This window comes from Podarcis filfolensis (assembly GCF_964270895.1).
Source record: "Podarcis filfolensis genome assembly, chromosome: 2".
Classification (NCBI taxonomy): Eukaryota; Metazoa; Chordata; class Lepidosauria; order Squamata; family Lacertidae; genus Podarcis; species Podarcis filfolensis.
In genome coordinates this window covers 1,008,836-1,035,135 of record NC_139605.1, presented here as the reverse complement: position 1 = coordinate 1,035,135, position 26,300 = coordinate 1,008,836, and the positions used below count along the sequence as shown (strand labels likewise).

Below are 26,300 nucleotides of genomic sequence, written 5' to 3'. Positions count from 1 at the left end.
CTCAATTAGTGGGGAGACTTCTCATCTTGTGGTTGGGTCATTTCAAATCCAGTTTTTCTCTCTCTTAACACTGTTGTTGGTTTCCTTGTTTAAATTATTCTGTTCACTAGTGATATTTCACATATGTGGCTCTTATGATCCCTGCAGGGAATTAAGTGTTCTTCTAACCTCCCTATTGCAGGTGGAAAGAGGAATGTGGGGCTTGCTTATAATATCTTAGGGTGGCAAGATTAAGATTTGCCACTGGGACTTTCAGAGCCACTTTTCGCATGAGATTTCTTCCAACTATTGGAGGAAAGTATGTCTGAGGTTTATGACAGAAATATAATTATTACGGGTGAATTTAATGGAGTAGTATCACTGGACTATGACAGAACACTGAGGGAAAGTGTCTCAGAAGAAGGCAAAATACCAAATACTTTTTTGATATGGTTACAACTGTGGATCTTCTAGATCAGGGGTCAGCAGACTTTTTCAGCAGGGGGCCAGTCCACTGTCCCTCAGACCTTGTTGGGGGCACGACTATATTTCGGGGGGAAATGAGCGATTTTGGCCGGTCTGCAAAGAGGCCTGAAGATGTTTGGCTTTACCTGTCCCAGTTGTCGTCCCAATAGCCCCAGTTGGGCTTCTCCAGCCAGGTGACAGGGCAGGTTGGAGGCTGCGTGGGCCAGAGAAGACAGAAGCAGCAGCCCCGGCGGAGCCATGGACGGAGGCAGGGGAACCGGGGCGTTGCCAGAGCTTTTACCCACCAACTGCTGCTGCTTCCCAACCCGCAAGTGGCAGCTGCGGCCAGTGAAACAAACTGCCTGAACGCCATGGGAGGAATGAAGGAGGGAGGGGGTGACGAAGAAAGCGTGTGAGGAAGCGGCACGGAGAAGGCGCACAGAAAAGGAAGGAAGGGCGGACTGAGGGAGAGGGAGGAGCAGAAGAGGAAAACTCAGCAGCAGCCGGCAGCCAGCGTCACACCCCCTTCACAGCGCCACCCTGCTGAGGCAGGCAGGCGGGTGAGCCGACTCCCCCCGTTGATGGCACCCGGTGTGGGACAAGATTGCTCGTCCCTGAGGAGAAAAGCGCCGCCGGGTGAGGGAGAGGGAAAGAACGTGCGTGCTGGCAATCCACGCGGCGATTCCTGGACCGTCCGCAGGCCGGATCTAGAAGGCAATTGCGCCTGATCCGGCCCACGGGCCTTAGTTTGCCAACCCAGATGCTTGGAGATTCAGACCCCCATTAGAACAAGAGTAAACATGTTCTTCTGATTCAAAGGATTCTGCGGAAAGAAGAAACATGATCTGGATATTGAAGGAACCTGCCTACAGGATTAAAGACTGTAGAGATCCAGCCAAGAACTACCGTATTTTTCACTCTATAACATGCACCTGACCATAACACACACATCGTTTTTAGAGGAGGAAAACAAGGGGGGGGGAATTCTGAATGAAATAGTGGATGTATCATTTTTGTGCTTCATGCTGTGGCCACAGACATGTGATCTGATGGTGAATTTGGGGTGACCCAATGCAGAGATCCTGAGGATCCATGTGGATTCATGCTTTGTAACCACGTTTTTGCACCATTGCAGCCCCAAGCAACAGTGGGTGCGTGATTTTTGGGGGGCAGGCTGTAGCCATGGGCATGCTATGTGATCTGATGGTGAATTTGGGGTGACCCAATGCAGAGATCCTGAGGATCCATGTGGATCCATGCTTTGTAACCACGTTTTTGCACCATTGCAGCCCCAAGCAACAGTGGGTGCGTGATTTTGGGGGGGCAGGCTGTAGCCATGGACATGCTATGTGATCTGATGGCGAATTTGGGGTGACCCAAAGCAGAGATCCTGAGGATCCATGTGGATCCATGCTTTGTAACTGCATTTTAGGTGGGGAGGGAAGGAAAAACACAGAAGGGACAAGGAGCATAAGAATGCAGGAGAGAGATTTAACGGGAGGGAGGAAAGAAAGGCAAAAGTCACCCCACCCCACCCCACCCAAGCCAGCCCTCTCTCTCTCTCCCTCCCTCTCTCCCACCTGCATGTTTTCTGGCTGCCTGCAAGGAGCAGGGAGAGGAATTAGAAGGAAGATCGCTCTGCTTTCCCCTCTGCTTGCCTGGAGGGAAGGGGATTTGCCTGCTCTTTGTTCCGTTTGAGCAAACACAGCAACGAAACACAAGCGGGTGGGCAGTAAGACCCTGAGGCAGAATGCTGGAAAGCAGCAACTTCCTCTTTTCAGGTTTCCCTTCTCCGACACGCGATTTGATTTTTGACTGATTTTTGTTGCTGCGCTTGCCCTAGTCGGCTCCAGGGACCACACATTCGCTCAATAACACGCACAGACATTTCCCCTTCCCTTTTAGGAGAAAAAATCTGTGTGTTATAGAGAGAAAAATACGGTATATCAGATCAAAACTCAAAATGGATGATAATGAGGGGTGAAAAGAGTTCATTGTATAGATGGAGACTAAATAAGGGTTTATTTGAAAAACACTGAATTACAACATATTCCAATTACGTTAGAGTATCAAAAAATGTTAAAAACATTTGGAAATATAGGGGAGGATGAAACTATCACTTTTACGAAGGATTGCAACCATAAAGAGAAATGTTTTACCTAAGATACTGTTTTTATTATAAATGATACCAATAATAAATAATGCAAGCTTCTTTAACGAATGGCAAAGAGATATTTCATGATTACTCTGTCAGGGGGAAAACACCAAGAATAAAGTATAAAATTTTGATAGATACTAAAAATAGAGGTGGCTTCGCACTGGTAGATTTTACTACGAGGCAGCCTCTTTGTGTTGGTTAAAAGAATGGATATTGTTGGACAACACACTATTGCTGGATTCTCAGTGGAATCTCGGTTGTAGAACGCTTCGGAAGTTGAACGTTTGGGGCTTTCAAACGCCAAGAACCCAGAGGTGAATGCTTCCATTTTTGAACGCAATTTGTAAATAAAATTATATACAGTGGTGCCTCAGGTTAAGTACTTAATTCGTTCCGGAGGTCCGTTCTCAACCTGAAGCACCACTTTAGCTAATGGGGCCTCCTGCTGCTGCTCCGCCGCTGGAGCACGGTTTCTGTTCTCATCCTGAAGCAAAGTTCTTAACCTGAAGCACTATTTCTGGGTCAGCAGAGTCTGTAACCTGAAGCGTATGTAACCCGAGGTACCACTGTATTAATAAAATTATCTATATATAAAGCAATTGAAACACTTCCCACACTGTTGGGTTGAAATAAGCGAGAGACGAATGGCAAGGTGTCATACGGGAGGCATCTCTCGAGCATGTCTCGGAGAGTCCCTTTTATTGAATATTACAGCATTACATATGTGCTTGTTGCTGATTGGTTAACATGAATACAATGCAAGGGTTGAATATAGGTATTAATCATCAATAGATTAAAGGGTGGGAAAGGGAACACAGAATTGGACAGGCGTGAAACCTCCTTATTAAACTATTAACTAGTGATTGAATATCAAGACTTAAACTATTACTAATGATTGATTTGCGCTGGATTATCGAGAAAGCTAGAGAGTTCCAGAAAGACATCTACTTCTGCTTCATTGACTATGCAAAAGCCTTTGACTGTGTTGACCACAGCAAACTATGGCAAGTTCTTAAAGAAATGGGAGTGCCTGATCACCTCATCTGTCTCCTGAGAAATCTCTATGTGGGACAAGAAGCTACAGTTAGAACTGGATATGGAACAACTGATTGGTTCAAAATTGGGAAAGGAGTACGACAAGGCTGTATTTTGTCTCCCTGCTTATTTAATTTATATGCAGAATACATCATGCGAAAGGCTGGGCTGGATGAATCCCAAGCTGGAATTAAGATTGCCGGAAGAAATATCAACAACCTCAGATATGCAGATGACACAACCTTGATGGCAGAAAGTGAGGAGGAATTAAAGAACCTTTTAATGAGTGTGAAAGAGGAGAGCGCAAAATATGGTCTGAAGCTCAACATCAAAAAAACGAAGATCATGGCCACTGGGCCCATCACCTCCTGGCAAACAGAAGGGGAAGAAATGGAGGCAGTGAGAGATTTTACTTTCTTGGGCTCCATGATCACTGCAGATGGTGACAGCAGTTGCGAAATTAAAAGACGCCTGCTTCTTGGGAGAAAAGCAAGGACAGGCCTAGACAGCATCTTGAGAAGTAGAGACGTCATCTTGCCACCAAAGGTCCGTATAGTTAAAGCCATGGTTTTCCCAGTAGTGATGTATGGAAGTGAGAGCTGGACCATAAAGAAGGCTGATCGCCGAAGAATTGATGCTTTTGAATTATGGTGCTGGAGGAGACTCTTGAGAGTCCCATGGACTGCAAGAAGATCAAACGCATCCATTCTTAAGGAAATCAGCCCTGAGTGCTCACTGGAAGGACAGATCGTGAAGCTGAGGCTCCAGTACTTTGGCCACCTCATGAGAAGAGAAGACTCCCTGGAGAAGACACTGATGCTGGGAAAGATGGAGGGCACAAGGAGAAAGGGACGACAGAGGACGAGATGGTTGGATAGTGTTTTCGAGGTTACCAGCATGAGTTTGACCAAACTGCGGGAGGTAGTGGAGGACAGAGGTGCCTGGCGTGCTCTGGTCCATGGGGTCACGAAGAGTCGGACACGACTAAACGACTAAACAACAACAACAATTGATTTTGCATGACATGAAAGAACATAACAATCGCGTTCCGTAGATGTGGTCAACAATGCGTTAAGAACAGGTCAGGGTACTGAACTCAATGTGAACTGATCAGAACATTCCCAGACCCATGCGTAGAGGCAAAAACATCCCAGCATCCATCCCAGCACTTCCATTCAATCCATTTTAGATTTTTCAGTTTGTGGATTGTAGGGTTTCAACTCTTAAAGCTTTTCCTCCTTGCGAGTCCATTGATGGTTTCTAAGAACATCAGGACTGAAGCTCTATGTACGCTCCATATACGTAAGTGGTTTTCCCTTTTTCAGTTCGCTGATGTTTGCTAAGGTTTCCACTTCTATTGACGCTCTTTCCACACTCCATACATTTATTTGCTTGTCCCCGAGTGAGTCTGTTGACGTCGTCTAAGTTTCCTGTGTGTGAAATTAGGGTTCCACTCTGAAAGAATCTCTTTCAACTCTCCATACATTTAAATGGTTTCTCCCGTGTGAGTCCGTTGATGTCTTCTAACATTTCCAACATTGGTGAAGCCCTTTCCACACTCCTTACATTTAAATGGTTTCTCCCCTGTGTGAGTTTGATGATGGATACTAAGTGCTGTACCATCAATAAAGCTCTTTCCACACTCCTTACATTTAAATGGTTTCTCCCCTGTGTGAGTTTGATGATGGATAGTAAGTGCTGTACCATCAATAAAGCTCTTTCCACATTCCATGCATTTAAATGGTTTCTCCCCTGTGTGAGTCCGTTGATGTCTTCTAACATTTCCAACATTGGTGAAGCCCTTTCCACACTCCTTACATTTAAATGGTTTCTCCCCTGTGTGAGTCCATTGATGTTTTCTAAGTGTTCCACTGCGATTGAAGCTCTTTCCGCACTCGGTGCATTTAAATGGTTTCTCCCCAGTGTGAGTTCGGTGATGGGTTCTCAGATCTCTACGCTCAATAAAACTCTTTCCACATTCCATGCATTTTAATGGTTTTTCCCCTGAGTGAGTCCACTGATGTCTTCTTACTGCTCCATTAGAAGTGAAGCTCTTTCCACACTCCTTACATTTAAATGGTTTCTCCCCTGTGTGAGTCCGTTGATGGATTCTAAGTGTTCCACTACAAGTGAAGCTCTTTCCACACTCCATACATTCAAATGGTTTCTCCCCTGTGTGAGTTTGATGATGGATACTAAGTGCTGTACCATCAATAAAGCTCTTTCCACATTCCATGCATTTAAATGGTTTCTCCCCTGTGTGAGTCCATTGATGTTTTCTCAGTGTTTCACTGTAAGTGAAGCTCTTTCCACAATCCATACATTTATATGGTTTTTCCCCTGTGTGAGTCCATTGATGTTTTCTCAGTGTTTCACTGTGACTGAATCTCTTTCCACAATCCATACATTTATATGGTTTTTCCCCTGTGTGAGTTCGATGATGGATTCTAAGTTTTCTACTCTCAGTGAAGCTCTTATCACACAGCATACATTCAAATGGTTTTTCCCCAGTGTGAGTTTTATGATGAATATTCAGTCCTCTATTTGTACTGAAACTCTTTCCACACTCCAAACATTTAAATGGTTTCTCCCCTGTGTGAATCCGTTGATGGATTCTAAGGTTTCTACTCTGACTGAAGCTCTTTACACATTCCATGCATTTGAATGGTTTCTCTCCTGTGTGAGTCCGTTGATGTTTTCTAAATGTTCCACTATCGGTGAAGCTCTTTCCACACTCCATACATTTATATGGTTTTTCCCCTGTGTGGGTTCGTTGATGGTTTCTAAGGTGTCCAATCTGACTGAAGCTCTTTCCACACTCCTTACATTTATATGGTTTCTCCCCCGTGTGAGTGTGTTTATGTATACGAAGGTTTGAACTCCAACCAAAGCTTTTTCCACACTCCATGCATTTAAATGGTTTCTCTCCTGTGTGAGTCCGTTGATGTTTTCCAAGTGTTCCACTGTCAGTGAAACTCTTCCCACACTCCATACTTTCAAATTGTTTCTCCTCTCTCTTTTCACATTCCATGAATTTATATGGTTTCTTTCTTATTCCCATTGGACATGGCCCTCCAGAATTTTGACTGCCTTCTCCATTGTCTTCTTTCAACAGGGAGGAGCGGGGGGAAAGGAAACCTAGGAAGAGAACAAAGGAATATTACACACATCAATTAGCACCTGCTCTTATTTTGACGTCTCGTACATTCTTTCCTGTCCTCCATATGTTCCAAATGTTTAGGAAAGACAGATGAAATAATGTTAAATAATGGTAATGCATCATCAGCCTTTCCTAACCCTTAATTAAGCATTAATGAAGCAGCAGTATCTTAGAATACGGTTGAACTGTGGGGTTTACGTTTTATAAAAAGTGGTTTCTCACAGGAACGGGAGCTGCTCTATGTTCCATGAACCTGGCCAATATTAATCAGGATCCTAAATTCATCATGAAGTTCTTCATCCGCTGCACTATAATCCTCCCTCCCTTGGGCCACATTTTGTCCCCTTCGACCTCTAGATCTTTATTAATCACCTGCACATTCCCTTTGGCCTCAGGAGGTGCATAGTGACCATTTTGGGAGACCCATATATAAGTCTAGTGACAAGGCTTTGTGCTTGTGGTCGGTTGAAGGAGCGCTCAGTTGGAGAATGTTCTTGGGGTTGGACCTCCATCTCTCAGCCTTGCATTATTGAATGGAGAGAGCTGGAGATGCAGAAGGAAAGCAGCTGGAGCCTGACTGCTGGGAAGGCCAGATTGAGACACCCACCCAAATTATGATTTATAATAATTATATGCCACCAGGTCTCGCACCCGCCTCCCTTGAGAAAGGGACACGGCAAGGCTGCTCAATTTCTCCATTGCTCTTTATATCGGTCCTTGAGGTTTTGTTAAACATGATAAGAAAGGACCAAGAGGTTAAAGGTATACAAGTGGGAGCTAACCAGTACAAACTGAAAGCATTTGCTGATGATTTAGTATTGATTTAGTATTGACCTTACAGGAGCCAGAATCTAGTACTAAAAGGGTATTGGAACTGATTCAAGAATTTGGACAGGTAGCAGGTTTTAAGCTGAATAAGACGAAAACCAAAGTTTTAGAGAAAAACTTAACTGTGAATGAGAGAGAGAAGTTTCAGGAGGAGACAGGACTAACACTGGTTAAGAAAGTGAAATATTTAGGGGTTAACATGACTGCCAAAAATGTGAATTTATTTAAGGATAATTATGAAAAATGTTGGATTGAAGTGAAAAAGGATTTAGAAATATGGACAAATTTGAAGTTATCATTGTTAGGCCAAATTGCTGTGATAAAAATGAATGTGCTGCCAAGGATGTTGTTTTTGTTTCAAACATTACAAATTTTGGATAAGATGGATTGTTTCAAGAAGTGGCAGAAAGATATTTCCAGATTTGTTTGGCAGGGCAAGAAGCCTCGAATAAAATTTAAGATATTAACTGATGCTAAAGAAAGAGGTGGATTTGCCCTGCCAGACCTTAAACTTTATTATGAATCAGCTGCTTTTTGCTGGCTGAGAGAATGGCTGCTTCTTGAAAACACTGACGTGTTGGATCTAGAAGGTTTCAATAATGCATTTGGTTGGCATGCATATTTGTGGTGCGATAAGGTAAAAGTACATAAAGCGTTTAAAAATCATATTGTTAGAAAAGCATTGTTTAATGTTTGGACAAGATATAAAGATTTGCTAGAAAATAAAACCCCAAGATGGTTGTCACCAATGGAAGCGAAGGCACAGCAAAAACTCGATATGGAGGCCAAATGGCCGAAATATTGGGAAATTCTGGAACAAGATGGAGACAGAATAAAATTGCAGAGCTTTGAAAAATTGAAAAATAAAGTGCGAGATTGGCTCCATTATTATCAAATAATGGAGGCATACAATTTGGACAAAAAAGTTGGTTTCCAGGTGGAAAAATCAAAATTGAAAACAATTGTTAGATCCAAAAATTAAGAAGTTGTCAAGAATGTATAACTTGCTGTTGAAATGGAACACTCAGGATGAAACGGTGAAATCAGCTATGATTAAATGGGCACAAGATGTTGGACATAACATAATGATGGCTGACTGGGAACAGTTATGGACCACAGGTATGAAATTCACGGCATGTAATGCCCTAAGAGAAAATTTAATGAAAATGATTTATAGGTGGTACATGACACCACTCAAGCTTGCAAAAATTTATCATTTGCCCAACAATAAATGTTGGAAATGTAATGAGACTGAAGGTACATTCTTTCACCTTTGGTGGACATGCCCAAGGATTAAGACATTCTGGGAGATAATTTATAATGAAATGAAAAAGGTATTCAAATATACCTTCCTGAAGAAACCAGAGGCCTTTCTCCTGGGCATGGTCGGCCAATTGGTGCCAAAGAAGGACAGAACATTTTTTATGTATGCAACAACAGCAGCAAGAATACTTATCGCGAAATATTGGAAGACACAAGATTTACCCACCCGGGAAGAATGGCAGATGAAGTTGATGGACTATATGGAACTGGCGGAAATGACTGGCAGAATCCGAGACCAGGGAGAAGAGTCGGTGTTTGATTTATTTGATTGTTTTTGTTTTGTTTTGCTAGTTTAATGTGTCAATGTTATGTAGTGTTTTTGTATTATATTGTTTTTGTAGTTTTTAAATTGTTGGAAAAGTAATAAATATTATTTTAAATATATATACATATATATATATATATATATATATATATATATATATATATATATAGATAGATATAGATATAGATAATAATTATATTCCCTGTCCAGGCCTCTCTCACTGTTCTTCCTCCTTTGCCCTGGGTGGCCAAGGGCTTCTGGATATTCTAGCTCTGCTCCAACTGGGAATTATTTATTAAATTGTTATACCTCTCTTCATATGAAGATCACAAGATAAAAATATGTGTGACACTGAAAAAGATGAGTATTAAAGGTGAATAATACCCATTGTGGGAAAGAAAAGAAAGAAGATGAAACCAGTGGTGTGTCCTCCTGAATGTAATATAACAACAACAACAACAACAACAACAACAACAACGTGTAAAGAAGAAACCAATTTTCAAATCAGTTTCATATTCCCTGCGTGTAAAGAAGAAACCAATTTTCAAATCAGTTTCATATTCCCTGCGTGTAAAGAAGAAACCAATTTTCAAATCAGTTTCATATTCCCTGGCTGTATTTCTCAGCCACGATTGTGACTCAGAATCTTAGCCACACTTTTTTCTAGAATATCAACTGGACATAGGATCCAGACATCCCTGGGATTTCATCCAGACATTCCTTTAGTGTGGGCAGCAGCAGCGGAGAAAGGAAGGAAGCAACTTTGGGGGCAAACCATTTCCTTCTGAAGGTCTTCCCCAGCGGTCAGCAGGGTTGATAAACTGCTCAGTGGGGACACCTTGGATTTATAGTGTTAGGGTCTGGATACCAATCACAATCCCTTGGAAATGTCTCAAGAACCCTGAGGCTTCCGGTTTTTGTCGCGAACAGACAGGGAGTGAGGAAAATCTCCGGAGGAGTTTTCCGAGTAATACAGGGGCTTGGGGGTGCCGCAAAGGCACCGCGCCCCCCAAAAATCTCAAGGGGGAGACCCTTGGGGGAGAGATACCCAGCCGTGTGGATGCGGTCAGCTGTTTTTTCGGGGTTTTTTTTTCTTGGAAGATCTCGAGGCAGCGAAACCGCTAGCACAAAAGGGAGAGCAACGACCCTGTATTACGATGCCTCTGACTCCCACTGAAGAATGCGACGGACCTCCAAAACTGCAAGAACGGAACCCTTAGTGTGAGTAGACTTATTTAATGCTACAAAATTTGAAAATACACTAAGAGAACGTCGGATGTTAGATGATTTAATTTAGGAATTCAGCTCGGAAGAGGATTAAAATGGCGCAGGCTACAAAGTCACAAGGTGGAGGAAGGAAGTATCCCCTCGCCTGACTGAGTGACTGAGTGAATACAAAGTAAACATTTCGGGATTTATTGTGGGGAATTAAAAGAACTTGAAACATTCCACCGTTATGACACATGCTCTGCTCTTTTCGGGGGAGGCAGACAAAAAAAAAAAAAGAGCAAGCAAGGAAACTTCATAGAGCCATTTAAAACGGAGCTTCTTAGAACTGCTTAAAAGGACAGCTGGAAATACGACCCAAAGAAATTAAAGAAATACTCGGAAAAAGAACTTTCTCTAACTTCCCCCAACCTTGGGAATTTATCGACGCTTCTGGGATTTATTTTACGTATGTTTATCTGAACTTTAGTCCAAAGAACCCTAGGACCCCTTGAACTCTGGAACTTTCCACAGAGGCTGCATTTATGTCCCGCTCATAAACCCCTGGCTTTTTTCCTCTTCCCACTTTCTCCCCTTCCCTCCTTGTTCTCTTATGGTATTTAGGATATTTACATTTTGATTTGAATTAGAAAATTATCTGGTTATTTTGTCCCTCTCTTTTCTCTTTCCTTATTTCTATGTATCTGTTTTCTTCTCTTACCTTATATCTTCCTTTCTCCTTCGCTCCCCATTATAATTAACATAACTAATAATCTATCTTCCCTACCCTTAGCCCTGAGGAAAATTTACCCTGATTCCACCAACCTAAGCAGGACTAGCATTAAAACCAAGACGTCTTTTTAAGTAAATGACATGTTGAATAACTTCAGATTCTGAAAAGTTGGAGACTGTTTGATATAATTCACTGAGAACTCCCTGAAATATCTACATCCTTTCTAGGACCATAAAGTGAACCAATAAATTCAAATCTCGAGGTAATAGAAAACAATGAAAGTCTGACGTATTTTCTGTGAAACGGATTAGGCCGACAAGTGGCTGAAGAGTACAGAAACTGAACAATCTTTTCTAGACTACAAAAAGAGAATATTATTTTTGATTTTTGCCCTCCGTTCTGTCTTTCTCTTTCTTTGTTGTTGAAACAGCTATACTAACATATTAACACAATTTAAATATATGATAACAAAAGACTATTGGTAAAGCTAATGGGATTTGATAACTCTGAATAAGCCATTGAAAGATCTCTCTTTTCCTTTGGGGAATATAGGTTGGATGGTAATTAAAGAGGATATGTCAATAAGAGTGGCAAAGTGATATAAGAAAATAATATAGGAATATATAAATAAAGGTACTGAAACTACTGAAAGGGTAAAGGAAAGATTGTGAGCCCCCTAGGGGAGAGAGAAAAAAGTAAAGCCAGCCACTGAGAATTAACCCATAAAATGTCGGGGGAAAATGGGAAAAAAGTAGGAGGGACACCAGGAGAGAGAAAGGTATCCCAACAAGAGGAAATTAGAGATTTAGACATTTTATGGCTAAAGATTAAAGAGGAATTCAAGCAAAATAAATTGCATATGGAAAACAAATTAGGAGAAATACAGGAACAGATAGATAAGAAAATAGAAAGTGCTGTAGGAGAACTCTCTAGAAAGGTACAAGACTTGACAGCCAAGTCAAAAATAATTGAAGAAACCAATAAAAAAACTCAAAAAGATCTGAGAGACCAAAAAAAAAAGAAACAGAAAAATTAAAGGAAGAAGTAAAAGATTTAAATAAAATGCAAAATCAATTATGGGACAATTTAGCCATGACAGAAATGCGTCAGAAACAACTTAATTTAAAATTCCGAGGAGTTGCAGAAGAAGTAAATGAAGATATAAGAGAAAAAATGGTTAAAGAACTTGCAAAATGGTTGGAAATAAAAGAAGAACAAGTAGCATACACAATAGAAAGTGCGTTTAGAATAAGAGGAAAATCACAACAAATCAAATCAAAAAAAATCCCTGGTGACTGTTTAGTAATATTTAATTCAATGGAAATGAAGAATACTATATTAAGAACAAGCTACAAAAGAAAGTTAATCATTGGAGGTTGTCCAATCATTATCTATAAAGAAATTCCAATCAGGATTCTGTGCAAGAGGGAAGGATACAGGCATTTAACAAATGTCCTGATGAGAAATACAATACAGTACAAATGGGAATTCCCAGAAGGGATTTCCTTTTTTTATAAGAATAAAAAGTTCAAACTGATAGACACACAAGAAGCCGGAAAGTTTTTGAGAAGATACGAAAAGGACCTGGGTAGGGAAGAAGAAAGATTTGGAAGAGGAGAGGGGAGAGTGGGGGAAAGAGGAGGGAGAGGAGGGAAAGAGGCCGAGGGACTGGAGGGGAAGGGAGGGGAGACAGAGGAGGAGGCGGAAGGTGCAGGATCGGGGGAGGAAAAGGAGGGGGAAGAGGTAGAGACTATTGGAAACAGAAGCACCAGAATTTAAATCAGAAATTAGGATAGAGGGTTGTTAGCTGAAATGACCCTTAAGTTTCTGTCGTGGAATGTGAATGGCTTTAATGAAAAGTCCAAGAGAAATAAATTTGAGAAAATTATAAAGAAAAAAAATGTTGATGTGATCTGTTGCCAAGAAACACATGTTGCCAAAAAACACAAACATATTTTAATAAATAAAAAGTTGGGAACAGAATTCATTAACTCAGATTCCAAGAAAAAAAGAGGGGTAGCAATTTATGTGAAAGAGAAATTAGAACCTAAATTGATATGTAAGGACGAGGAAGGAAGAATCTTAGGAGTGCAAATCAATTTTCAGGGAGAAAAACTCAACGTGGTGACAGTCTATGCGCCAAATACAAATAAGTTGGAGTTTTTCAAAAAATTGGAACAAGTCTTATTAAATCTAGAGAATAATAAACTGGTCCTACTTGGAGATCTAAATGGAGTGCCGAAACCAGAACTAGATAGAAGCTCAAAGAGGAAGAATCTAAATCAAGGGAAACTTCCGAGATCGTTTAATGACCTCGAGGAAAATTTAGACTTAATAGATATATGGAGATATAAAAACCCCATGACAAAACAATTCACTCACTTCTCAGAGCCGCATCAGAGTTGGAGCAGGTTGGATCAGATATGGGTATCAAGAGAATTAACAATAAGAGTGTTGAAATGTGAGATACTTCCTAGAACACTATCTGATCACAACCCAATAATATTACATTTAAATTGGAAAACTCAGGGTATGTACAGATGGAGAATGAATGACTATTTATTTGAAAAAGAAGAAGTGATTGAAAAGGCTAAAACCACCTTAAAAGACTACTTTGATTTAAATATCAATAAAGAGACAAACATGGACATAGTTTGGGATGCCAGTAAGGCAGTGCTAAGAGGTTTTCTGATACAACAAAATAGTCAAAGAAGAAAGGTGAGAGAACAAAAAAGGAGAGTTAATTACACAATTGAGAGAATGTGAAAAGAATCTGATAGAAAAACCAAGTGATGAAGGGAACAAGCAACTGTACAAGATATTACAAGCACAATACTCATCATTAATAAATCAAGAGGTAGAATGGGGAATTAAGTTAATGAGACAAAAAATTTTCGAATCGGCAAATAAAACTGGAAAGTTTCTGGCATGGCAACTGAGAAAAAGGAAAAAACAAAACGTTATTAATAAAATAAAAGTAGAAGAACAAATCTTGGAGGACCCTAATGAAATAAAAAAGAGCTTCCTCAAATTCTATGAAAACCTATATAAAAGAGAAGAAGAAGATGCCATAGAAATAGAAAAATATCTAGAAGAAAACAGAATTAACAACATATCGGAAGAGGAAAGAAGTCTGTTAAACAAACCCATAAAAGTAGAGGAAATTCAAGAGGCGATAAAGAGGATGAAACTGGGGAAAGCCCCAGGCCCAGATGGTCTATCGGCCAAGTATTATAAAGTCCTAGAAGAACTTATAACACCGGTGCTATGTGAAGTAATGAATGAGATTTTAGGAGGAGGAAGAACACCAGCATCCTGGAAAGAAGCATACATTACGTTGATACCGAAACCCGATTCGGACAGACAGATCATTAAGAACTACAGACCGATTTCATTACTGAACAATGACTACAAGATCTTCGCAGACGTAATGGCGACCCGACTTAAAAAGTGTCTAGTTAACCTCATCCATACCGATCAGGCTGGTTTTTTACCTAATAGGCAAATAAAAGACAACATAAGACATACAATAAACATCATTGAATACTTAGAATGCAAAAATGAAATCCCCGCAGCTTTAATGTTCATTGACGCCGAAAAGGCTTTTGACAATGTATCCTGGCGTTTTCTTATAAAATGTTTGGAAAAGACAGGGATAGAGGGCACATTCCTTGAAGGAATAAAAGCAATTTACTCACAACAAAGTGCAAAATTAATTATCAATAATAACTTAACAGAACCCTTTGAAATTTTGAAGGGTACAAGGCAGGGGTGCCCTCTGTCACCTCTTCTGTTTATTATGATGTTAGAGATAATTACAAATAAGATAAGGAAAACTTCAGAGATACGCGGAATAAATATTGGAGTGAAAGAATATAAATTGAAAGCATATGCCGACGATCTTATGTTGTCTTTAGAGGATCCAAAAGAGAGTGTTAGTAAGGTGTTAGAAGAATTTGGAAAATTATCTGGTTTTAAATTAAATAGAACAAAAACTAAAATGATGACCAAAAATGTGAAAGAGGAGGTAAAAAACCATCTTGAATCTCAAACTGGTATTAAAGTAACAAAAAAAGTAAAATACCTTGGAATCTGGTTAACGATGAAAAATATAAATTTGATGGAAGATAATTACATAACCACATGGAAAGAAATAAGGAAGGACTTAGACACCTGGAATAGAATAAAACTTTCTTGGTCGGGTAGAATGGCGGTGATTAAAATGAGTTTATTACCGAAATTGTTGTTCCTATTTCAAAATATACCGATAATAAGGGGAACCTCAGTATTCAAAGATTGGCAGAAAATACTCTCTAAATTTATCTGGCAAGGGAAAAGGCCCAGAATCAGATTTAAACTACTCACAGATCAAAGAGATAGGGGAGGATTCGCAGTTCCAAATTTAAAGTTGTATTATGAAGCCTCATGTCTTTGTTGGGTCAAAGATTGGATCGTTGTTAAAAATAAAGACTTGTTAGATCTAGAAGGATTTAATATAAGATTTGGTTGGCACTCTTACCTATGGCGTAACAAGGGAAAGGTTCATAAAGGATTTTCTAACCACATTTTTAGAGGACCACTGCTGGAAGTGTGGGAAAGAAACAAAAAATTATTGGAACAGAAGACCCCCTGGTGGCTATCGCCAATTGATATCCTGACAATAAAAAAACCAAACATCGAAGGAGAAAGATGGACATATGAAGACCTACTAGTAAAAACAGAGACTGGTTGGAGGATTAGGCCTTATGAAGAAATAAAGAACAAATTGACAGGATGGATCCAATTTCACCAAATCAATTCTATATGGTCTGAGGATTAAAAAAATGGGATAAGTGAGAAAAAAATCTAGATTTCAGATTGAAATACTAGAAAGTAAAACAAAACTCCTATCGAAAATGTACAGCCTGTTACTTGAATGGGACACCAAAGATGAAGAAGTAAAGGAGGTAATGATCAGATGGGCAATGGACTTCGGACATAACATAGAGTTTGATAAATGGAAGGCATTATGGAATAAAGGTATGAGATTCTCGGCATGCACAACACTCAGGGAAAATATGTATAAAATGATGTACAGGTGGTATGTAACGCCCGTAAAATTGGAAAAAATATATAAAACTGGTGATAAATTATGTTGGAAGTGCAAGATCAAGGAGGGCGATTTCTATCATATGTGGTGGTTGTGTGAGCCTATCAAAAAATTCTGGGAATCTATTTACAATGAATTAAAAAAAATCCTCAAATATACCTTTATCAAAAAACCCGAAGCCTTTCTGCTGGGGATAATTGGGGAGGAAATCAAAAAGGAAGACCAAACACTCTTTCAGTATGCGACAGTGGCTGCCAGAACTCTAATAGCGCAGAATTGGAAGACATCAAAAATCCCAACTATAAACAAATGGCAAACCAAACTATTTGATTATTTAGAACTGGCAAAAATGACACAGAAAATAAGAAATCAAAAAGACATAAAGTTTAATAAAGAATGGAATAAATTTATGACATACATGGAAACAGAGGTAAAAAATCTAAAAATCACAGTAGGTGTGACGTAACACGTGTGACGTAAAGAGTCTTTTGAGGAAAAGAAACTGCAGATAAAAAATCATATAATATATTCTGAAACCGAGATGAAGGGAAGTCAATTAATGTTGTGTGTTATTTAGTTATTTAGTTAATGTAAGTTAATTAGTTGGTGTTTTATGTTAGGAGATGTTTTTTCTTTTGTTTTTTTTAAATTATTATTTCTTTTATTTATGTACTCCTTTTTTGGTATGTATGTGTTATGTATGTTTATTTTTTCACTTGTTTTAATGTTGAATGTAGCAAAATGAATTAAAACCAATAAAAAAAAAAAGGAAATGTCTCAAGAACCCTTAAGATCCAATTTCACCAGCTCCCAAGTAACACTGAGCCCTAGAGGAACCTTCTATGCTGAGTTGAGGCACCTCTGGCCCTCCAGATGTGGTTGGACTCAAAGTACCACCTGCCCAAGCAAGGATGGCCCATGGCCAGGGAGGAAGGGAGTCTTATCTGGTGGGACACACTTTCCCCTTCTTCCCCCTCCCCTGAAAACACTGAATATCTGAATTTTGTTTCCTCCTTCCTCCGTGATCTCCAACATCTTCCTGATGCAGTCCCACCAACTGCACACATTCCCAAATCATCCTGCACCATTGACTTCCCAAGGCGGCTGCATTGTGTCTAGGACACTGGCAATGGGACAGCACCTTCCACTGGATGAGAGGATAGAGGGTTAAATCAGGGCTGGCCAAATGGGACTCAGCTCCGTCCCCTCCTTGCCCCTCCCTGCATCTCCTGCCTGAGGGGGCTGCCTCAGTTTCCCTAGTGGGGGAGCAGGCCCCGAGAACAGCCTTCTCTCTGCCCCCAAAATACAGGAAACACGACAAAGAAGGCCTTGGAGTGTCACCGTGGAACATAACAACAACAACAACAACAACAACAACAACAGGTTGTAAGTCCCTTTGGGCTGCCCTGGGCAAGAGAAAGCAACTAATAGATTAAATAAATAAATAAAAATAACAATAACTGAAACTGCAGTACAGTGGTACCTCGGGTTAAGTACTCAATTCGTTCCGGTGGTTAAGAAAGTGTTCTTAACATAATGGGGCCTCCTGCTGCTGCCGCGCCGCTGGACCACAATTTCTGTTCTCATCCTGGGTTAGCGGAGTCTGTAACCTGAAGCGTATGTAAAAGAGCAACAGCCATTTTAGATCTGGTCCTAACCAATGTTGATGACCTGGTTAGTGGGGTAGAAGTGGAAGGATCATTAGGCGCGAGTGATCATGCTCTTCTGAAGTTCACTATACAGCGGAAAGGAGCAGCCAAGCATACTAGGACTCAATTTCTTGACTTTAAGAAAGCCGACTTTCTTAAATAAGATAGCTGCTTATTTCCTTGACATCTGATGGGAGGGCATTCCATAGGGCAAGCGCCACTACCCAGAAGGCCCTCTGTCTGGTTCCCTGTAACCTCACTTCTCGCAATGAGGGAACCGCCAGAAGGCCCTTGGCGCTGGATTTCAGTGTCCGATGGAGGTGGAGACGCTCCTTCAGGTATACAGGACTGAGGCCGTTTAGGGCTTTAAAACAGGGGTGTCAAACACAAATTCATCGGGGGCCGCATCAGCCAGTTTGGTCACCCTCAAAGGGCCGGTTGTATCTGTAGGACTTACAGTACAGGAGAGAAGGGTTCAGGCAGCCGTTGGATCTGTCACATCACAGGATGGCATGCACTCAATATAAAAACAGGTGGAGGTTCCCTGAATGCATGTAAAGTGGAGGTTTCCTGTGTAGAACGGCCGGCGCTGCTAGAGGGCAGACGTTCTCTGGCTTGTAGGCTGCCGCGCATGCGCTGAAGAGGCAGCTTTCTTGTGTCAAAAAATAAAAATAAAGCGAGAATAAAAGGTGAAGGCTGGCGGCCGCCGGCGGCTACACAGGCCACATGACGAGGTCTGGCGGGCCGGATTCGGCCCGCGGGCCTTGTGTTTGACACCCGTGGCTTAAAAGGTCAGCACCAACACTTTGAATTGTGCTCAGAAACGTACTCAAATATTCCTCTGCAGTAAAGGAGGCAAATGGAAGCCTTCCCATTGTCTTTGTGCTTACAAATGCTGCCTTAAGGAGGGATGAACAGGGTGAGCCTGTGACCTGGATTCAGGAACTAAAGTATTTACCATCACAAAAGAATGGCCAGGCTGCCCAGGTAATGCAGTTAGTGACCATTAACAGGTATCCTTGAGGACAGGTTTTCTGCTGTAGACCGCCTCCTGTGATCTATTCCTGCTGTAGACAGTCTCCTTCTGTATGATATTTGGGGGGGGGTGGTCTTGGGTGGGCAATTTGAAAAGACTATATAAGGCCTTGCACACCTCCCTCCTGGTTGTGGTGAGGGGGGGACACTGTTGCAAGAAAGATCAGGCTTACTAGCCGCTTTGCTTCCCATATACTCTGGTTGGCCTCTGTTATTTTCTCCTACCAATATGGAACCCACTTAAGGACTATATGTGCTCTTGGATACCCCATAAGGGGAAAGGAGCAGGTTTTTTATTATAACAAAGGTCGTAAGAATATGTTTGGTTGGCAGGCTTATTTATGGCAGGATAAAACTAAAACACACAAGAGCTCTATGAATCAGGTTATTCAGAAAATCCTTTTTACAGTATGGGATAAATATAATAATCTGCTGGAAAGAAAAACACCTCTTTGGCTTCCACCCACAAAAGCAACAGCTTTTTTAAAAATGCAATACGGAAGAAGCAAAGGGCAACTTACAGAGATCTTTTGGACTTTTTGGAAGAAGAAATAAAACTGAATAAACAGGATGAGGTGGGAGGTGTGGTGGCGGATTGGTTTCAATACCATCAAATCATCTTGTTTGGACAAGATAAAGGGAGAGGTTTTTTGACTGAAAGTTCACAGTTTGAAAGAGATATTATTGATAGGAAAGAGAAAGTGTTTCCCAAATTTCAGGTAGAAAATTGTCCAATCTGAAGAAGTGTGCATGCACACGAAAGCTCATCGCCATAACAAACTTAGTTGGTCTCTTAGGTACTACTGAACAATTTTTTAAAAAAACTTTCCAAAATGTATGAGATACTATTAGAATGGGAAACAAAATAAAACTGGTAAAATCTGCAATTATACACTGGGCCAGAAATTTAGGTCATAATTAGAGCTGGGCTTGATGTTAATGTGCTAACCGTTTCCTAATATTTGAGCTGACATTATATCGCAAATCCAATGTGTATAAGGACTAGGAAATACCGTATTTTTCGCACCATAGGACGCACTTTTTCTCTCCTAAAAAGCAAGGGAAAATGTGTGTGCGTCCTATGGAGCGAATGCAGGGGGAGGCAGGCGGGAAAAGCCCCCAAGAGCCGCACACAAGCTCCGTGCGCTCTTGCGGGCTTTTCCACAGGAGGGAGAAGGGACTGACTGGCCGCATCAGTCCCTTCTCCCACCTCCCAGAAAAGCCAGGAGAAGCCGCGATCTCTTTAAAGGAGTTGCGCGGCTCCTGCGGGCATTTGCGAGAGGTGAGGGAATCCCCCCACCTCCCAGGAAAGCCAGGAAAGCCCTGCGCAGCGTCTCCCAGCAAGGAGAGGCTGCACGGGGCTAAAGGAGAAGCCAAAACAGCGAGCGGGATCCATCCCGCCCCCTGCCTTGGCTTGCTCCATAGCTGCGCGCAACCCCTCCGGCAAGGAGAGGCTGCACGGGGCTAAAGGAGAAGCCTAAACAGCGAGCGGGATCCATCCCGCAGCCCTGCCTTGGCTTGCTCCATAGCTGCGCGCAACCCCTCTGGCAGGGAGAGGTTGTGCGCAGCCTGTACGCTGCTCTTTGGGGCTGGGGGGGGGGGAGAAAAGATTTTCTTCTTGATTTCCCCCCCTAAAAACTGGGTGCGCCCTATGGTCCAGTGCGCCCTATGGTGCGAAAAATACGGTATCCGATTTTCAATATCGTGATAACTCGTCAGCTAACAATTGCAGTGTTCTCACCAGCTAAACCTCACAATATGACCTGCTAAACGTTGCCATGTTATCAGCAGCTAAAGATTGCAATCAGGGTGGATACAATCAATGATTTTTTTAAAAAATAAAAATCGGATTTTTTTATTTATATCAGAATTTTCTTTTATTTTAATCAGAATTTTTTAAAAAATAAAATGCTTTTAGAGGAAAAAATCTATCTAAAGATAGTTTTATATTTAATTACATTATAGTCCAAAGGCTATTCATCAGGAAATAAGGATTTGTTTTTAATTATCTAGCATGAGGCTTTATATTCAATATTTAATTTTTGGGGTAAATGAATTCCATTAACCCATTCACAATGTCATGCTCTTCCAGAGGTTTCTGTAAGATTATTTGGGGAAGTTTTTCTAATGAGAAGATATTGTCACAGATGCTTGTTTTTGCCATTCTCAAAAGTGTGAATTTATTCCCCAAAATATATTTGGGGAACCTTAATCCCATTGTTCCTTTGCAGATTTATATACACAAAATTAACCCCTTAAATTCTAAGTTCTAAGAGGTTCAATGAACAGATGGTTTGCAGTGGAAGAGATTTGCACAAGTAGCTAAGTGTGAAGCAGTAAAAATGAAAGTGCAACCTTGTGAGCAGAATACTCCACACATCTTGGGGTCTTTGTGTAATAATTGTGCAAGTCAGACTTGAGGCAAGTGCTGAAGGCTCTTCAGGGCTGGCAACCTCTTCCCAATCCCACTGGGTTCCAACAACCGCACTAACACTTAACTGTACAGAATAGGCACCAATAAATTACAGCAGAACTGTTGTCCAAATATAGACAGTTAACTTATTAAACCTCAGAATGATTTCATAATTATCTGTCTATGTATTTCTAATAGTGTAACCAAATCAGAAATTTTTGATTTAAATAGAATCATACTGATTAGTGATTTACCGTAAATTGTGATTGAAATCAATTTGACTTATATCAAATCCACCCTGATTGCAATCTACCACAACATCTGAAATAAGGCTGGAACTATACAGAGGCGAACAGGACAATGTCCTGGCAGCTGCTACTACTTAGGGGTCTGGAACGGATAAATGAAAATATTATCAATCATCACACACTCAGTTTCATCAGCAGGCAAGCCAAGATGCATCCTAGCAGGACTTTGGGGTTTGCGCCAGGCTATAATTGGTGGTATTCAGGACAATCCAAAGTATGGAGATGAGTCCTAGTGAATACAGATGATCTGGGACAGCCAACACCCTCAGCAGGGAGACTGGGCGATGGGGGTGGGGGTCAGTGGTGCTGGAAGGGGAGGGGTCTCTGTCGAGGCTCCTCCCCTTCCTTTAACCCTTCCCTGGACTCCCTCTCTCCGTTTCCCCAGCCAGGCGCCCCACGACCCCAGGGATTCCTGCCAGGGGAGAATGGGGGGCCTCAGCCCCACCCCAGCCCTGCTTGGGGTCCTCATTCCCCTTCCCGCCAAGGCCTCCGGGGGGGGGGGCAGGGCAGCTGAGCATCTCTCGGCCCCCCAGGAAAGAGAAAGGGGAGTCTGGCGGTGCTGCTGCTGCCCAGGAGATCTTGCAAGGCCAGCCCTGCAGGTGTTGGGTCCCCCCTTCCCACCTGGGTCGGGGCCTGGATCGGAGCCCCTGTCGACGGGCCCCAGGGAGGGCGCTTTCCTTACGGGGGGGTCTCTTTGTCCTCCCCTCTATTTCCCCCCTTCTCTCCCTCTTTACCTCTGGGGCTCTTCAGCGACGCCCCTCCTCCTTTCCCGGTCTGGAAACTTCCGGCGCATTTCGCGGCGACACTTCCGGCTCCTTTTCAGACGCGCGCATCCCTAGAGCTACGTTTGTTAGAGCAGCCCCTCCCTGTGTCAGGATGGGAAGGCGACGGGGCGGCGCTGCCTCTGGCCTCCGGCTCTGGGGGCTCCATGGTGACCCGGCCCCCGCCCCCCAACTGGCGGCAGGGAGGGGGACTCCAGGGGGAGGGGGGAGTTGGCCAAGTTTCATCCACCATCATTTTTAAGGGAGGGGGAGCATCTCCTTCTGGGCCTCCTTCTGCATGCCAAGCACTCAGCCGGGGTCCTTCTGCATGCAGAGCAGCTGCTGCATTGCTGAGCTACGCCCCCGAACAGCCAAGCCCAGCTTCAAACACCAGCCCCCCCCCCAATTAAAAGACTTCAGGTGTCTTTTCTCTTTGACATCTGATGGGAGGGTGTTCCACAGGGCGGGTGCCACCACCGAGAAAGCTCTCTGCCTGGTTCCCTGTAACTTGACTTCTCGCAGTGAGGGAACCACTAGAAGGCCCTCAGTGCTGGACCTCAGTGTCCAGGTTGAACGATGGGGATGGAGACGCTCCTTCAGATATACTGGACCAAAGCCGTTTAGGGCTTTAAAGGTCGGCACCAACACTTTGAATTGTGCTCAGAAATGTACTGGGAGCCAGTCTAGGTCTTTCAGGCTGTTCTTTCGCTCTCTGTCTCTTTCCAGCTCGGCGTTTAGTGGTAAAAGTGATATTTCATTCAGAAATGGGTGGATTTCCCCCCTGTCTGCTCCTCCCTCCCTCCTGCTGCATTTGGTTAGTCACCGGGAGCAGAAAGGCACGCTCTGTTTTTCATTTCAGTGTGGACTCAGTCAGGGCCTTGCAGAGCCAGGCAGAGACCCGGGTCAGGGAGATAATTTTCACAAAAGTTATGCTGACAAATAATTTTATTTCAAGGCTTGAACCGGACCTGCAGATAAAGACAGAGCATCCCCTGTGATTGTGAATATGCAGACCGAGGCCCCCTTTGGAATCGGAGGCCCTGGCCAAGTGGCCCATATGACGCCCCCCCCCCCCCCCGTCTGGGCCTGGATGCAGTTGCCCTGAGCAACCTGCAGCCTGAGTTAGTGAGGGTCCATCACCTCCTGGCAAATAGAAGGGCAAAAAATGGAGGAAGTGAGAGATTTTACTTTCTTGGGCTACATGATCACTGCAGATGGTGACAGCAGTCATGAAATTAAAAGACGCCTGCTTCTTGGGAGAAAAGCAATGACAAACCTAGACAGCATCTTAAAAAGCAGAGACATCACCTTGCCAACAAAGGTCCGTATAGTTAAAGCTATGGTTTTCCCAGTAGTGATGTATGGAAGTGAGAGCTGGACCATAAAGAAGGCTGATCACCGAAGAATTGATGCTTTTGAATTATGGTGCTGGAGGAGACTCTTGAGAGTCCCATGGACTGCAAGAAGATCAAACCTCTCCATTCTTAAGGAAACCAGCCCTGAGTGCTCACTGGAAGGACAGATCCTGAAGCTGAGGCTCCAGTACTTTGGCCACCTCATGAGAAGAGAAGACTCCCTGGAAAAGACCCTGAAGTTGGGAAAGATGGAGGGCACAAGGAGAAGGGGACAACGAAGGACGAGATGGTTGGACAGTGTTCTCGAAGCTACCAGCATGAGTCTGACCAAACTGCGGGAGGCAGTGGAAGACAGGAGTGCCTGGCATGCTCTGGTCCAGGGGGTCATGGAGAGTCGGACACAAGTAAACGACTAAACAACAACAACAACATAACTTTGTGTACAAGTGAGCCCAAGGATTTTCCTAGAACAAGATGCCTTCAGTCTTTCTTTGTCTTCATTTACTAGCAAAAGCTGGCTGGTGGCATTTTAAATATTTTTGGCTAAGCTCAGTGGTAAGAAAATCCGCTTTGCATGCAGAAGGCCCAATGTTCCACCCCTGGCACCTCCAGGGAGAACTGGGAATGTCCCCATCTAAAATTACAAGGTCCTGTGATTGTGTTGCTTAAATAGGTACAGGGACAGAATTGGGCTCAGAGGTTTCCTGCAGGGCCCACTGAGTTTCTGTCTCGCCCTCCCTGAAAACCTGCGGAACCATTTCCCCCCTAGGTATATTGTTGTGGGTCTGACATACATCTGGATTTTCCTGAGAATTCGAAGGTGGAATTGACGTATGGGGGGAATTTCCAAAAGAAGGCACTTTGTCCTGGATTTAAGACAAGTCAATTGAAAATTCATGGGCTTTTTTGGCGTTTATTTGGGGCCTTGTCTAAAAAAGAAAAAGAAAAAGTTCTACAAATTTGGGGGTGTCCTGGTTTTTACTTTTTGAAGTATGGCAACACTAATTATTCTGGGCTCTTCCTGAACTGAAACTCCCTTTTAGAGCACAGCCGGTAGAGCATGAGACTCTGAATCTATGGGTCGGGGGTTTGAGCCCCACTTTGGGCAAAATATTCCTGCATTGCAGGGGGCTGGACTAGATGACCCTCGTGGTCCCTTCCAACTCTGCAATTCTAGGATTCTACCATGTGTAGAGGAAAGATCGCCCTCTTGTGGGCAGTGGAGGAATGATGTAATGTTGGTTGGTGGGAACTGTTCTTGAGTGTTGCCTTGTCACACACATGCAACACCACAACAGTCCTGTGAAAGGAAGGGGGGAGCATTTCTGCAGGCTGATGTCCATCCATCCAGCTGCCCAGGCCCCAGCACCTCCCCCTAAGAGTGAAGGGTCCCAGTCTGGAAATCCTCCCTTCCTGCTGGAGATGAGGCAGTGAGGGATTCCAGACAGACAGAGGCGCCCTTGCTCTGGAATTCCCTTGCCAGCAGGGAGACTTCAAAAGCCCCCCCCCCATGCCTCCCCCTTCCCTCATTTAGTATGGAGACTTTTCATCTTGTGGTTTGGTCATTTCAAATCCAGTTTTTCTCTCTCTCCCTGCAAATTTAATACTGTTGTTGGTTTACTTGTTTAAATTATTCTGTTCACTAGTGATATTTCACATATGTGGCTCTTATGATCCCTGCAGGGAATTAAGTGTTCTTCTAACCTCCCTATTGCAGGTGGAAAGAGGAATGTGGGGCTTGCTTATAATATCTTAGGGTGGCAGGATTAAGATTTGGGACTGGGACTTTCAGATTCAGAGCCACTTTTTGCATGAGATTTCTTCCAACCATTGGAGGAAAGTATGTCTGAGGTTTATGACAGAAATATAATTATTACGGGTGAATTTAATGGAGTAGTATCACTGGACTATGACAGAACACTGAGGGAAAGTATCTCAGAAGAAAGCAAAATACCAAATACTTTTTTGATATGGTTACAACAATGGATCTACTAGATCAGGGGTCAGCAGACTTTTTCAGCAGGAGGCCAGTCCACTGTCCCTCAGACCTTGTTGGGGACCGGACTATATTTCGAGGGGAAATGAGCGATTTTGGCCCGCCCGCAAGGAGGCCTGAAGATGTTTGGCTTTACCTGTCCCAGTTGTCGTCCCAATAGCCCCAGTTGGGCTTCTCCAGCCAGGTGCCAGGGCAGGGCATGAGTCTGCGTTGGCTGGTGAAGACAGAAGCAGAAGCCCCGGGGGAGCCGCGAACAGAGGCAAGGGAATCGGGGCGTTGCTGGAGCTTTTACCCACCAACTGCTGCTGCTTCCCAACCCGCAAGCGGCAGCTGCGGCCTCTGCAACAAACCGCCTGAACGCCATGGGAGGAATGAAGGAGGGAGGGGGTGACGAAGAAAGCGTGTGAGGAAGCGGCACGGAGAAGTCGCACAGAAAAGGAAGGAAGGGCGGACTGAGGGAGAGGGAGGAGGAGCAAGAGGAAAACTCAGCAGCAGCCGGCAGCCAGCGTCACACCCCCTTCACAGAGCCACCCTGCTGAGGC

The 26,300-nt window shown here is 43.0% G+C and overlaps 1 protein-coding gene across 1 annotated transcript; it reads right to left on the bottom strand.

Annotated features, from left to right (window-relative positions):
- Positions 1-4,166: 4,166 nt before the first annotated feature.
- LOC310756941 (uncharacterized protein) lies at positions 4,167-26,232 on the bottom strand. Its single transcript, XM_083601908.1, has 2 exons — positions 25,895-26,232; positions 4,167-6,775 (listed from the first exon to the last, which is right to left on the bottom strand). Exon 2 carries the CDS (start codon positions 6,696-6,698, stop codon positions 5,124-5,126), a length of 1,575 nt encoding a protein of 524 aa, XP_083458034.1. The 5' UTR covers positions 6,699-6,775; positions 25,895-26,232; the 3' UTR covers positions 4,167-5,123.
- Between the last annotated feature and the right edge of the window lie 68 nt (positions 26,233-26,300).